The sequence below is a fragment of the Rhinopithecus roxellana genome, chromosome 3 (genome assembly GCF_007565055.1).
Source record: "Rhinopithecus roxellana isolate Shanxi Qingling chromosome 3, ASM756505v1, whole genome shotgun sequence".
NCBI lineage: Eukaryota > Metazoa > Chordata > Mammalia > Primates > Cercopithecidae > Rhinopithecus > Rhinopithecus roxellana.
The window spans coordinates 4135635-4151204 of NC_044551.1; the positions used below are offsets into that span (position 1 = coordinate 4135635).

General features: G+C 39.2%; 1 protein-coding gene across 5 annotated transcripts in view; it reads left to right on the forward strand.

Moving 5' to 3' along the window:
- The window catches only part of ELOVL7 (ELOVL fatty acid elongase 7), a 112328-nt gene that overhangs the window by 77442 nt on the left and 19316 nt on the right, over positions 1 to 15570 (forward strand). For all 5 annotated transcript variants that reach the window (XM_030927967.1, XM_030927969.1, XM_030927970.1 and 2 more), the window contains one exon: positions 1073 to 1170. In XM_030927967.1, the coding sequence (XP_030783827.1) occupies positions 1147 to 1170 (24 nt within the window). In that variant the 5' untranslated portion in view covers positions 1073 to 1146. The remainder of the gene's footprint in view (positions 1 to 1072; positions 1171 to 15570) is intronic.

Genomic DNA, 15570 nt, shown 5'->3' on the forward strand with positions numbered 1-15570 from the left:
CCCCGCCCCGCCCCCCCCATCTCGCTGCTGCCTTGCGGTTAGATTGCAGACTGCTGTGCTAGCAATGAGGGAGGCTCCGTGGCCGTGGGACCCTCTCGGCCAGGTGTGGGTATAATCTCCTGGTGTGCCCGTTTGCTTAAAGCACAGTATTGGGGTGGGAATTACCCGATTTTCCAGGTGTTGTGTGTCTCAGTTCACCTGGCTAGGAAAAGGGATTCCCTTCCCCATTGCGCTTCCCAGGTGAGGCGATGCCTCGCCCTGCTTCAGCTCTTGCTGGTCGGGCTGCAGCAGCTGACCAGCACCGATTGTCCGGCACTCCCCAGTGAGATGACCCCAGTACCTCAGTTGAAAATGCAGAAATCACCGGTCTTCTGTGTCCCTGGCGCCGGGAGTTGGAGACTGGAGCTGTTCCTATTCGGCCATCTTGCTCCGCCCCCTACAATATCTTTTAATACATAGTAAGGCTAGTTTCTCCTCACTGGTCTTCTTTTTCAGATTTCTTTCTCCAGTTATTCTTGTGTATCTGTCTAGATAAACTAAGCAGCCTTTCCTTGGCTCTTACAGACCTTCCTTTCCCTCTTTCTGTCTCTATTCCACTTAAATTATAAAAATTTTTATGTAGATGACCTTATGAGGCCTGCGGATGAGCTCTAAGTCTAGAATCAGCTTATCTGCTCTGAAAGTTTGTATATCTCTTGACTTTCTTCTCCTGGGTTTCTGCTTTAGCTTTGCCACTTCAAGTGCAGTCCATTCCTGATCTATATTGTCAGCATAAAAGGGAGCTGCTCCTATGAAAGTTCTTAGACTCATTTACTGCTCTGAGTCTTGTACATAGAACATTAGTCTTTTTCAGTGAAGTTAGCAGTGTCTCTAGAAGGATAGAAAAGCTGAAATGTTTGCAACTGCATCAGGGTTTAAAGTAATTTACTAATGCATTTGCCTTCAGTGGGAGTTTGTTGTCTTGCCAGTTATTCATATTAAATTTTTAGCATTTTAAATAATGTATTACTATAAGCTTGACTTCATTTGCATTTATAGATCATAAACTCATTTCTGTTTTATTTTACTGAAGAACCCATTAAAAGAGCCAGTAAATCCAGTGGAAAATGGCCTTCAGTGATCTTACATCGAGGACTGTGTATCTTTATGATAATTGGATCAAAGATGCTGGTGAGTAGCCACATTTCCTAATTGAGGTTCATCCTTCCTTTTTATGTCAGATTCTCATATTTAATAGGATTTCATTGGAACAAAATGAGAGACTTTGCAACTTAATAGTCCCTTATTACTAGTTAACGAAGAGGAAGTGCACGGGTTTCATTACAGATATGTACAAAGATGGAGCTACACAGATGTTCGTTACAATGTTTACAGTAATGAAAATAGCCTAGATATCCAGTGAAAGGAACTGATCAATAAATGATGGCTCATTCTAACTGAGTAGCCATTAAAAGTGATTTCAGAGGGACGGTGCTCTTCGGCTTGATTCTTCCCTAATGCTCCTGAGGGAAATTACAGTTACTGCCAACTCTTTTTTTTTTTCTTGTTTTTTTTTTTGAAACAGAGTGTCGCTGTGTCGTGCAGTGGCACAATCTCGGCTCACTGCAAGCTCCTCCTCCCGGGTTCACGCCATTCTGCTTCAGCCTCCCGAGTAGCTGGGACTACAGGCACCCACCACCACGCCTGGCTAAATTTTTGTATTTTTAGTAGAGACAGGGTTTCACTGTGTTAGGATGAGCTCGATCTCCTGACCTCATGATCTGCCCGCGTCGGCCTCCCAAAGTGCTGGGATTACAGGCGTGAGCCACGGCGCTCGGCCACTGCCAACTCTTTTGAATGAAAGAGTTGCAGCCCCCAGCAACCTGTCAGAGTGAACAGGGAACAGAAAAACCAGGGAATGGCTGCCTGGGACACCCCTGAGTGATTCTGATATGCCTGCATTTTACCCTTGCCCATTTATTTTACAAGTCAGTGTTTCAGAAGAACATTAATGCCATAGCAAGAAGTCTAAAATATGTTAAATGAAACAGGTTATAAAATACCCCATACGTTTCTTTCATGGGGTTTAGCAGTTATCTCTGGGTAGTAGGATTATGGGTATTTTTTTATTTCCTTATCTATATTTGTCTACATATTTTTAAATCACAACAAATATATTGTGTTGCTTTTATAACCATTTTTTGAAGTTTTAGAAGCAGAACAAAAGTAAAATTTCAAAAAGAAAGAATCAGAGCATCTTACATCTGTGATGGATCTTACATATCATTGAAGCTTATGCCTCATTTTACAGTTGAAGAAATGTGACCTCAAAGTCATGGTTAGTTGATGGCAGAAAAGACTAGAACCTATGTGTTCTGATTATTAGTTGTAGTATTATGGTATTTAACATTTGAGTTTATTTTTGAGATACTGAGCTATACATACTCACCAACATCACTACTTTAGGTTGAGTCTTACCTATCAACTAGAAATTGCAAGTCTACCAAATTCAAGAAGGAAATGCACCACCTCTTGGCACCTACCACAGTTGAAATTATATTCAAATTTACAATGATTTCAGCAAAGATACCCTGTTTCATGGTTTGCAGCTTTCTCAGTAGCTGCTAAAAACCAAATTTATTTCACTAAATATGTTCCCAACAGTTTTTCCTTTGAGGAACGCCAGGGCTCTTTGTAAGTATCTCATAGATAGAGAAGCTTCACTCTGGTAGGGGATACATAGTGACTGTGCCAATCTTTTCTTCTTAGTTTTTTTTTCTTAGTTTTCCAATATATGTAAGGATACAGAGAGCATTCAAGTTTCTTTAGGAGTCATCCTTCTCTGAGGGTTTACAGTAGTTTTCATAAAGTCAGTATTAATTTAAATACTAATATTTTCATTGCTTTTCAAAGAGAGATGTGCCTTGCTACCTGAACTCTCACTATTTGAACTTAGGAACCAAGTAAATTTGGGTATGGTTTTTGAAATAGAGTTATTTGGAAGAACAGATCTCTTGCTATCCAGTTCTTGACAGTCATTATGCCAAATACAAGAATCCGAGACTCAAATAATCAACATGCTAACTTAAGAGCCCAATAGATGTGGATAATGATAAATATCTATGTAGTCCTAGAAGTTAAAAATGCCTTAATATGAACTTCTGTAGAATTCCACTTCCACTTTTATCCTTGGATCAACTCCTTAATTTTTAGTAGGAATACCTACACTGAAATTGCTGAGTAAAATTAGATTAGATGTGGAGTGGAGGCGTGAAAACAGCATTGCAAACGGTGCAGGGAAGATGAGGGGAGAGAGGCAGGGAGAAGGCAAGGAATACCTGTATTTGAAGTTATGCTTATTTGAAGACTTGGGAGGGGAAAGAGGGTACGGGGATGTGGAGTGAGAATACCTAGATTTAAGGTCTGTCACTGCTGTAGCCCAGCTGGATTATCTTGAACATGTTATTTATTGGCTGTGAGTCTTTGTTTCTTTATTAGCAAAACGTAAGTGAGAATAGCATCTACCAGCTACCAGAAAGTGCTCTGCTATTTCGAAAGTATCCCAACATAAATAGTGGTGCTGGTTGTTACAGATGATAGATTTCATCTGAAAATACTCTTCATATAGCATATACTTAAAAATTGTTTTCTTTACATTATTTTTTCCCAGGCATGGTCTAAAAGGGTTAAAATGTTTTGTTTTGAGATATACAGCTTTATGGAAACCCTGTCAGGTGTAACAGGAAATTTTTTGCCTTGTACTTAGTGTAATATTGATCTCTGAGATCCATTAGTAATCATTTCTGGCCATCTTAGTCCAGTTTTAGTTTGCTTACCCTGGAAATGTCTGAACTTAGATCAAGGGCCAAGAATTTCAAGTGTATTCTTGGCTTTAGCCCTAACCCTGAGTGGCCTAAGGAAACTTACTGATATTCATTGGTTTTCTGATTGCTTGAGAAGTAGTGGTCATGCATAGTTATTTTATGTGGAAAAATTCCACAGCTACAGAATAAAAAATGGTTTAATTAATACTTAGCTATAAGAGGATTTATTTGGATTCTTAGATGTGAAATGTGAGATTTTGAAATAATTCTATAGTAGCATTTTGGATTATAGAGAAATGAAAAAGTTTTTAATGTTTAAAATACAGCTTTCCTTGTATTTGATTAGAAATGATGACTTTTCAGACAATCATGATCCTTTTTTGCAAGAAGATGGAGTATGAGTAAGATTGCTGCCATTCTGAAACTTTAGTACTTCAAAAAGTACTTAAGGTACATGTTTGCTTTTCCTTCCAGCTTCTTCATTTCATTGGTACTTGGTATCTTAAAGATGTACTGTTTGTACATCTACTTAAGATGTAAGTACATGCTACTTAAGAAGAGAACACTCTCTTAGAAGCAGTTGATGGAAAAGCTCATTAATATTCTATGTATGTGGCATTCTACTTTCCCTATGCTCTCTCCCTGGGACACTCTTAGAAAAGAATTATTAAGCAAGTGATAAATCAGAACTTTGGTAATCATTGGGATATAGACTGTCAGACAGCCTTCCCATCCTCTGCTTCCATCATGGCTTTACTCATGACACTTAAACCAAATCTGATGCTGAAAAGAAGGTACATGAAACATCCCCCACCCGTTAGCCTTTTTTTCCTCGGGAAGACAGAGCACCTCATGCCTAAATCTAACTTTTTCAACTTATGTAATGATACAGGGAACATTCAAGTTTCTTCAGGGGGTCATCCTTTTCTGAAGGTTTATAGTAGTTCTCATAAATTCAGTATTTAACTTCAATACTAATATTTTCATTGCTTTTCAAATAGAAGTGTGCCTTGCTACCTGAACTCTCATTATTTGAGCTTAGGAACCAAGTAGATTTGAGTGCAGTTTTTTTGAAATAGAGCTGTTTTGAATAATAGATCCCCTGCTATCCAAATGTTGCTATTCACTATCCCAAATGGGATCATAGACGGAGTCAGAATTAACTTTAACTGTCAGCCAGCAGGTACATTGATACTCCCTGTAACATGCCCACTACCTTACATGGAAGTGGACTCTATTCAGAAAGGTATAATTTTTACTAAGAGAGACGGCCAGAAAAGTGAACAATGGCCAGAGTCATGGATGTCATCCTAATGATTTTGTATTTTATTTGCTCAGTCAGGGAGAGTTAATTTAAGCAATTTCATTTGCTCAGTAAGGGAGAGCTAATTTAATGAAAGGAAGAATTTAAGGACAACTTGATTTTTAGAAAATGAATTTGACAATTGCATGGAAGACTAGTGTAGCAGATTGGATCAGGAGGCAGTGAAACCATATAAAAGACTATTGAAGAATACCCAGTGAGGGGTGCTGTAGCCCTAAATACAGGTGAGGAAACTTGGTCTCACACCAGACCCCTAGCTCTTAACAATGACAGCTCATCACAGTTACCAATTAACAAATTGTTGACTGCTGACAAATTATAATCACATATGTTTATGGGGTACAAAGTGATGTTGTGATATATGTATCCAATGTAAAATGATTAAATCAATCTAAATAGCATGTCCATCACTTCAAATACTTATCTTTTTGTGGTGAAAACATTTGAAAAATACTTTTTACAATTTTGAAATACACATTATTATTAGCTCTAGTTATGCTGTGCAATAAATCTCAAAAAGGTATTTCTTCTGTTGAACTGAAACTTTGTACCCTTTGATCAACATCTCCCTATTCCCCCAACCCCCTGGCCTCTGGTAACCACCATTCTACTCTGTTTATATAAATGTGATTATTTTAGACTTCTTTATAAGTGATAACATGTCTTGTCTTTCTGTGCCTGGTTTATCTTACTTAGCATAATGTCTTCCAAGTTCATCCACATTGTCACAAATTATAGGATTTTCTTTTTGAAGGCTGAATAATTGTCCATTGGTTATTTCTCTATATATTTCTACAGGTCTGTAACTCAGAAAGGCATAACTTTAGATTGACAGATACCACATTTTCTTTATCCATTCACCCACTGATGAACACTTAGGTTGATTCCACATCTTGGCTATTATGAATAATGCTGCAGTGAACATGAGAGTGCAGATATCCCTTCAATATGCTGATTTCATTTCCTTTGGATATATATCTGGAAGTGAGATTGCAGGATCATATGGTAATTCTATTTTTAGTTCTTTATAGAACCTTCCTGTAGCTTTCCTTATAGGTATAGTAATTTACAGTCCCACCAACATTGTACAAGGGTTCTCTTTTCTCCACATCCTTGCCAACGCTTGTTATCTTTTTTCTTTTTGATAACAGACATTCTTACAGGTGTAAGGTTATATCTCTTTGATTTTTTAATTTGCATTTTCCTGATAATTAGTGATGTTGAGAATTATTTTCATCTATCCGTTGGCCATTTGTCATCTTTTGGGAAATGTCTATTCAGGTCCTTTGCCCATTTAAAAAAATGATGCATAGAAGCCATGTCCTAGGATTCTGATTCAATTGGACCAAGATTGCTTTTTGCAATTTGACTTTTAAATACTGCAGAGGCAATTTGGCTGTGCTAACAGAATTGAGATCTGCTGTAATAACAGTAGCAAGCATATTGAGTACTTAGGCTCTTTACATATAATAACTCAATCAATCCTCTGTGAAATACATGCCTTTTAATGCCACATTTGCAGATGAGGAAACTAAATACAAAGAAGGTGAGTCAATTGCCCAAGGTGACATAGTGAGCCAGTGGGAGAACCAGGATCAGAATGCAAACTATCTGACTTCAGAGTTTTGCTGAAATAGAATTTCTAAAGCTTGGTATTTTGTTTTATTATTTGCTTTGAAAATATCCAATTAAATTAATCAGTGTTTCCCATAATTATTTTTTATCTGTAGAACTTGAAAGTCACATACAGGACTTAAGGTGTGTGCTGAACATATTAAATTACAGGAAAAAGTTATTTATATTAAAATTATTTTGTTCTGCTTCCTGAGCCAGCCCAGCATGGTTTTCCTGGCTTGTTTTCTTTCTACTGCTACCAGAGGAAGAACAGAGAAATGATGTCATTTGGTTTTTCCCCCTCCTGAGTCAATGAAAGAATAAAATAAATCTCTAATTCAGCAATTCTTTTACTGACATTTAAGCTAGTTTCTAACCATATGTGTGATGATTGTTAATAATAGAATCATTTGAAATTGTTTATAAGGCAAAAGAAAGAACAAAAGTCAACTAAACTCTCACCATGCAAAGGTGGTGATGTAACGTCTTTCCAGAGGTCTTCTTTTGGTATTATTTTTTTCCTTTCCCTTTTTTTTTTTTTTTTGTTTGTTGTTGTTGTTGTTGTTATTGTTTTGAGACAGGGTCTTACTCTGTTGCCCAGGCTGGAGTGCGATGGCATGATCTCCAGTTCACTGCAACCTCCACCTCCCAGGTTCAGGCTATTTTCGTGCCTCAGTCTCCTAAGTAGCTGGGATTTACAGGCGTGCGCCACCATGCCTGGCTAAATTTTGTATTTTTAGTAGAGACAGGGTTTCACCATGTTGGCCGGGCTGGTCTCAAACTCCTGACCTCAAATGATCACCTGTCTTGGACTCCCAAAGTGCTGGAATTACAGGTGTGAGCCATGGCACCTGACTAGTATTGTTTTCAGTAGTTTTTAATTTCGTTAGCAATGAAAACTAGACATAGTAATATGGATCTCATCTTGGACTGTAGTTCCCATAATTCCCACCTGTCTTGGGTGGGACCCAGTCGGAGGTAATTGAATCATGGGCACAGCTCCCCCAGGCTCTTCTCATGATTGTGAGTTCTCACAAGATTGGATGGTGTTTTAAGCATCTGGCATTTCATTTCCCTTGCTGGCACTCATTCTCTCTTCTGCTGCCCAGTGAAGAGGTGCCTTCCATCATGACTGTAAGTTTCCTGAGGCCTCCCCAGCAAATTTAAATCTCTTTCCTTTATAAATTGCCCAATCTTGAGTATTTCTTCAGAGCTGTATGAGAATGGACTAATATAGTAAACTGGTATCTCAAAGAATGGGGCGCTACTATAAGGATACCTGAAAATGTGGAAGTGACTTTGAAACAGGCTAAAGGCAGAGGTTAGAGCTGTATGGAGGGGTCAGAAGAAGACAGGAAAATGTGGGAAAGTTTGGCTGGGCACGGTGGCTCACGCCTGTAATCCCAGCACTTTGGGAGGCCGAGGCAGGTAAATCACCTGAGGTCAGGAGTTCGGGACCAGCCTGACCAACATGGAGAAACCCCATCTCTACCAAAAAATACAAAATTAACTGAGCGTGGTGGCACATGCCTGTAATCCCAGCTACTGGGGAGGCTGAGGCAGGAGAATCACTTGAACCCGGGAGGCGGAGGTTGCAGTGAGCCGAGATCACGCCATTGCACTCCAGCCTGGGCAACAAGAACAAAACTCCATCTCAAAAAAAAAATGTGGGAAAGTTTGGAACTTACTAGAGACTTGTTGAATAGCTTTCACCAAAATGCTGATAGTGATATGGACAGTAAAGGTCAGGCTGAGGTGGTCTCAGATGGAGATGAGGAACTTGTTGGGAACTGGAATAAATGATACTATACTTTAGAAAAGAGACTGGCAGCATTTTGCCCCTGCCCTAGAGATCTGTGAAACTTTTAATTTGAGAAAGATGATTGAGGGTATCTGGCAGAAGAAATTTCTAAGCAGCAACGCGTTCAAGAGGAAGGATCATAAAAGTTTGGAAAATTTACAGCCTGATGATGCAATAGAAAAGAAAATACAATTTTCTAGGGTGAAATTCAAGCCTGCTGCAGAAATTTGCATAAGTAGCAGGAACTGAACTCCAGGGTATGTCAGAGACCTTGGCAGCAGCCCCTCCCATCACAGACCTGGAGGCCTAGGAGGAAAAAATGGTTTTTTGGGCTGGGCTCAGGGCCTCCCTGCTGTGTGCAGCCTAGGGACTTGATGCCCTGCATGCCAGCTGCTCCTGGAATGGCTAAAAAGAGCCAAGGTGCAGCTTAGGCCATAGCTTCAGAGAGTGCAGGCCCCAAGCTTTGGCAGCTTCCACATAGTGCTGAGCCTGTGGATGCACAGAAATCAAGAATTGAGGTTTGGGAACCTCTGTCTAGATTTCAGAGGATGTATGGAAACTACTGGATGTCCAAGCCAAAGTTTGCTGCAGAGGTGGAGCCCTCATAGAGAGCCTCTACTAGGGTAATGTGGAAGAGTAATGTGGGGTCAGACCCAAAACACAGAGTCCCCACTGGGGCACTGCCTAGTGAAGCTGTGAGAAGAGGGCCACCATCCTCCAGACCCCAGAACGGTAGATCCACTGACAGCTTGCATTGTGTACCTGGAAAAGCCACAGTCAGTCAGTTCCAGCCAGTGAAAGCAGCAGGAAGGGGGCGCTGTACCATACAAAGCCACAGGGGCAGAACTGCTCAAGGCCATGGGAGCCCACCTCTTGCATCAGTATGACCTAGATGTGAGATGTGGAGTCAAAGGTGATAATTGTGGAGCATTAAGATTTAATGGCTGCCCTACTGGATTTTGGAATTGCATGGCCTGTAGCCCCTTTGTTTTGGCCAATGTCTGCCATTTGGAATGGGTATATTTATGCAGTGCCTGTATTCCCATTATATTTAGGAAATAACTAACTTGCTTTTGATTTTACAGGCTCATAGGCAGAAGGGACTTGCCTTGTCTCAGATGAGACTTTGGATTTGGACTTTTGAGTTAATGCTGGAATGCATTAAGACTTTGGGGGACTGCTGGGAAGGCATGATTGTGTTTTGAAATGTGAGGACATGAGATTTGGGAGGGCCCAGGGGCAGAATGATATGGTTTGACTGTGTCCCCACCCGAATTTCATCTTGAGTTATAGTTCCCATAATCCCCACATGTTATGGGAGGGGCCTGGTGGGAGGTAATTGAATCATGGGGACGGTTTCCCCATGCTGTTCTCATGATTGTTTCTCAGAAGAGCTGATGGTTTTTTAAGTGTGTGGCATTTCCCCTGCTGGCACGCATTCTCTTTCCTGCCATTTCATGAAGAGGTGCCTTCCATTGTGATTGTAAGTTTCCTGACATCTCCCCAGCCATGCAGAACTGTGCGTCAATTAAACTTCTTTCCTTTATAAATTACCCAGTCTCGGGTATTTCTTCATAGCAGCACAAGAATGGATTAATACAATGATATTCATGTATTTAAGGTTTGTACTACCCACTTATAGAAGAAATCTATCAAAGTTTGATCAGTTCTAATTTTTTCCCTTGGTCCCTGGTTCTGTGACAACTTTTATATTTGGAGACTTCTTTGTGACGTGCAGACCCATAGCAAGCATTCCTTATGGTGGTTTTAATTGCAGAAAGCAGTCAGACATCCTAGAAAAGTTGTCATTGTTAAAAGCAAGGAGGGGAACCAATAGAAACAATAAAAGATTTCAGTGATGTGTACCTGGATAGCTGATTTCGAAGTTTTTCCTGATTTAGAACTGTGACAAATCTTAATATGAGAAAATACTTCCAAAGTTGTTAGAACTTTATGTTTTGAAAAGTGTCTGTCATCAAACTTTTGTTTAATTTCATTTTGTGCATGATACCTTGTTAAAATTATTCTTGCTAAAAGCATCAGTGACTTCTTTTTGTTAAATGTAGTGGCACTTTTCTGTCCATATATTATTTCCCCTTTCTGCCACACTTAATGCTTTGACTCCTGAAAATTCACTCTTCCCTGGCTTCAGGATATCTCACTTTTATGGTTTTCACTCTACCTCTCAACCTGCTCCTTTTTGGTTTTTATGTTTTTTCCTTCAGTAATTCCTTTTGTGAATGTTGAGTCCTCAAGATCCTGACTTCAGCACTTACTCTTCTTACTCTACCCACTTAGCCTAAGCCAATCTCACTGCTTTTATTGTTCATCATTTACGTGATGGCAACCCTCAATCCTACATCTCTGGCACAGATCTCTCTCCTAATTCTAGATCTTATTATTGACTATAAGTCACTCTGTTGTGCTACCAAATACTAGGTCTTATTCATTCTATTTTCTTTGTACCCATTAGCTATCCCACCTCCCCCCCAACTGCCTAGTACCCTTCCTAGCCTCTGGCAACCACCCTTCTACTCCTCCATGAGCTTAATTGTTTTGATTCTTACATCCCACATACAAATGAGAACATCTGAATATTTTTCTTAGCATTTACCTATTTTCATTCCCTGTGTTTAACCAATTATAAATTTTTATATTTTCTTCTTCCTTACTGTATATCAAAATAATCTCCTATTTATCTTTTGCTATCACTATCTGTTTTTAAAATTTTCCTTTTTATTTTAGATTCAGGTGGTACACGTGCAAGTTTTTTACTAGGGTATATTGCGTGATGCTGAGGTTTGGGCTTTTAGTGATTGCATCATGAATATAGTGAACATAGTACTTAAAAGGATGTTTTTCAGCCCTTGTCCCCTTCCTTCCCTCCCACATTTTGGATTCTCCAGTCTGTTGTTCCCATCTATACCTGCGTGTACCCAAGACTTAGCTTCCACTTATAAGTGAGAACATGCAGTGTTTGGTTTTGCTTTTCTGTGTTCATTTGCTTAGGATAATGGTCTCCAGCTACATTCATGTTGCTGCAAAGGATATGATTTTGTTCTTTTTAATGACTGCATAGTACTCCACAGTGTATATGTACCACATTTTCTTTATCCAATCCACCATTAATGGGCACCTAGGTTGATTACATGTCTTTGCTGTTAAGAATCGTCCTGCAGTGAACATGCAAGTGTATGTATATTTTTGGCATTTTCCTTTCAGTATATACTCAGTAGTGGAATTGCTGGGTTGAGTAATATTTCCATTTGCAGTTCTTGGAGAAATCTCCAAACTGCTTTCCACAGTGGCTGAACTGATTTACATTCCCACCAACAGTGTTTAAGCATTCCCTTTTCTCCACAGCCTCAACAATTTCTGTAATTATTTGACTTTTTAATATTTGTTGGCCGCTTGTATGTCTTCTTTTGTGAAGTGTCTGTTCATGTTCTTTGCCCACTTTTTAATGAAGTTATTTATTTTTTCTTGTCAATTTAAGTTTCTTGTGGATTCTGGATATTAGTCCTGTGTTGGATGCATAGTTTGTAAGTGTTTTCTCCCAGTTCGTAGGTTGTCTGTTTACTCTATTAGTTTATTTTGCTGTGCAAAAGCTCTTTAGTTTAATTAGGTCTTAATTGTTGATTTTTATTTGTGTTGCAATTGCTTTCGAGGACTTAGTCATAAAGCCTTTGCCAAGGCCAGTGTCCAGAAGAGTGTTTCCTAGGTTTTCTCCTGGGATTTTTATAGTTTTAGGTCTTGCATTTAAGTCTTTAATCCATCTTAAGTTAATTTTTGTATATGGTGGTAGGTAGTGGTCCAGTTTCAGTCTTCCGCATATGATTAGCCAGTTTTCCTAGAATCATCTATTGAATAGGGAATCCTTTCCCCATTGCTTATTTTCATTGACTTTGTTGAATATCAGTTGGTTTTAGGTATGTTCCTTTATTTCTGGGTTTTCTATTCCGTTCCATTGGCCGATGTGTCTATTTTTGTATCAATACCGTTCTGTTTTGGTTACTGTAGCTGTGTAGTATAGTTTGAAGTAAGATAATGTGATGCCTTCAGCTTTGTTCTTTTTGCTTAGGATTGCTTTGGCTATTTGGGCTTGTTTTTGGTTTTCTATGAATTTGAGAATAGTTTTTTCTAATTTTGTAAAAAATAACATTGGTAATTTGATAGGAATAGCATTGAATCTTTAGATTGTTTTGGACAGTATGGACATCTTAACAATGTTGATTCTTCTAATCCACGAGCATGGAATGTTCTTCCATTTGTGTTTTCCATATTTCTTTCAGCAGTGTTTTGTAATGCTCCTTGTAGAGATCTTTTACCTCCTTGGTTTGATGTATTCCTATGTGTTTTATTTTTTGTGCGTGTGGTTATTGTAAATAGGATTGAACTCTTGATTTGGCTGTCAGCTTGAGGGTTGAAGAGCTGTTCCAGCTCTTGAGGATAATACTTTGGTGCATAGAAATGCTACTGATTTTCACACATTGATTTTGTATCCTGTAACTTTACTGAATAAGAGTTTTGGCCAGGCGCGGTGGCTCACTCCTGTAATCCCAGAACTTTGGGAGGCCAAGGTGGGCAGATCACGAGGTCAGGAGTTCAAGACTAGCCTGGCCAACATGGCGAAACCCCATCTCTACTAAAAATACAAAAATTAGCTGGGCATGGTGGCGGGCACCTGTAATCCCAGCTCCTCAGGAGGCTGAGGCAGGAGATTTGCTTGAACCCAGGAGGCAGAGGTTGCAGTGAGCCGAGATCGTGCCATTGCACTCCAGCCTGGGCAACAAGAGCAAGATTCCGTCTCAAAAAAAAAAAAAAAAAAAAAAAGAGTTTTATGGTGGAGTCTTTAGGTTTTTCTGGGTGGAAGATCGTATTATCAGCAAGCAGGGATAATTTTACTTCCTCTTTTCAAATTTGGATGCCTTGTATTTCTTTTTCTTGCCTGATTGCTCTGGGCTAGGATTTCTAGTACTATGTTGAATAGGAGTGGGCATCCTTGTCTTGTTGCAGCTCTTAAAGGTAATACTTCCAACGTTTGCCCATTAGGTATGATGTTGGCTGTGGGTTTCTCACAGATGGCCCTTATTATTTGAGGTATGTTCCTTTAATGCCTAGTTTGTTGAGGGTTTTTATCATGAATAGATGTTAGATTTTATTGAAAGCTTTTTCTGCATCTATTGAGATAATCATATGGTCTTTGTTTTAAATTCTATATATGTGGTGAATCACATTTATTGACTTGACTGTGTTGAACCAACTTTGCATCCCAGGAATAAAACTCACTTGATTGTGGTGAATTAACTTTTTGATGTGCTCCTGGATTCACCTGGCTAGTTTGTCGAGGATTTTTGCATCTGTGTTCATGAGGGATATTGTCCTGTAGTTTTCTTTGTTGTTGTGGTGGTGGTGATAGTGGGTCTTTGCCAGATTTTGATGTCAGGATGATACTGGTTTCATAGAATGAGTTAGGGAGGAATCTCTCTTCCTCAATTTTTTGGAATAGTTTCAGTAGGATTGGTACTAGCTCTTCTTTGTATGTCTGACCACCTAATCTTCAGTCGTTTAATTTATAAATTTATTTTAGTGAATGGCTATATTTCCCAAACTGTGTCCACAGAACACTGGTTTCAGAAGATGTTAAATAACATTCTACTAAAAAAAATAAGTGTTTTGTGGTCAAATAAGTTTGGAGACTATGGCATACTACCATTCCCATCTTGGCAATTCATGATGAACATGAAGTATTAAGAAATCCTGTAGTAATGCAACCTGTTTGTTTAACCCAGCATTCCAGTACTCCCCAATTCTTTGTGGAAAGTCTTTAAATAGCTTGTTTCCATGCATAGTTTGGAACATACTCTTATAGAATATCAGATAAGAACCAAACTTATTTTTCTCCCAAGTAGTCAGTTTTCCTATCAACATTTGTTAAAGATCTCTTCCTTCCCTGCTTGTTTCTGGGACTTCCTATTTTTAGTATATGTGCTGCCGAAGCGAGCACTTCCTTAATCATATATTAAATTCTTAAATGTCCTGGGATCTAGTCTGGAGCTGACTCTTGACTCTTTGGCTTTATTTATTTCTTTATTTTTTTGAGACAGAGACTTCTGCCAGTATTTTTGAGGGAGGCTTATTTGAATGCAGAATAATCACCCATGCACATCTGACGGTCAAATGTAAGCACTCCAGCACTAAAATTGAGGCCAAGTGAGTTATCAGTCGTAGAGTCCTACTGAAGAAATTTTGAGTGGGAAGTCACACTTGCAGGGGTATTCAGAATTTGTCAGTGCTTGGCCACATCATTAGCAGCTTAAAAAAGCAAGAGCAGCATTCTCCCTACCCTTCTTTTCCAGTTGATAAAAGTGACAGTAGTTAGCATCCTGAGGTTAGTCATGGCATAATTTTGAGTCAGATCCTTCTGAAAACTTGTCCATACTTCCTTTCCTTCATAATACTCTGGCTTCATGAGGCCATTTAGTAAAATTAAACTTGAACTACTAGAAATTATAGACTTAATCACATTTCATCCTGAGTTGTAATTTTTTATTCATCCATCTCTGCTGGCCTGGAGCTGGCAGTAAGCAGATAAGTTTCTGTTTGCAATTGTGAGGCCAGTGCATTTTTTTTGCTCAGAATATCACAGTGGTTAGCCCACATGGACTCCAAGATCCCATACTTTAGCTACTTAGAGGATATTCAGCTCCCTTTCTATTCTGTGATCTTGTGATGCAGTATATGTGGAAGTGTGCCAGTTTTCCTAGGGAAGGAAAAAAAATAAGAAGCAGCAAACATAAACATTTTTTAAATATATAAAAGCACATATGGATGGAAAAACTCCAAGATATTAGTAGTGGCTATAGACACATGGCAGGATGTTGCTGGATGTTCTCTCTTCCAGATAGCTTTGCGCCCTGTGCTGGGCCCTGGAGAACGATCCATGAAGATTGTATCCTTGGGTTTGCTCCCCTGCCATATGCTTTCTGGTTAGGTTCACCCAGTGGAGACAGGGAGGAGGGTGGAGT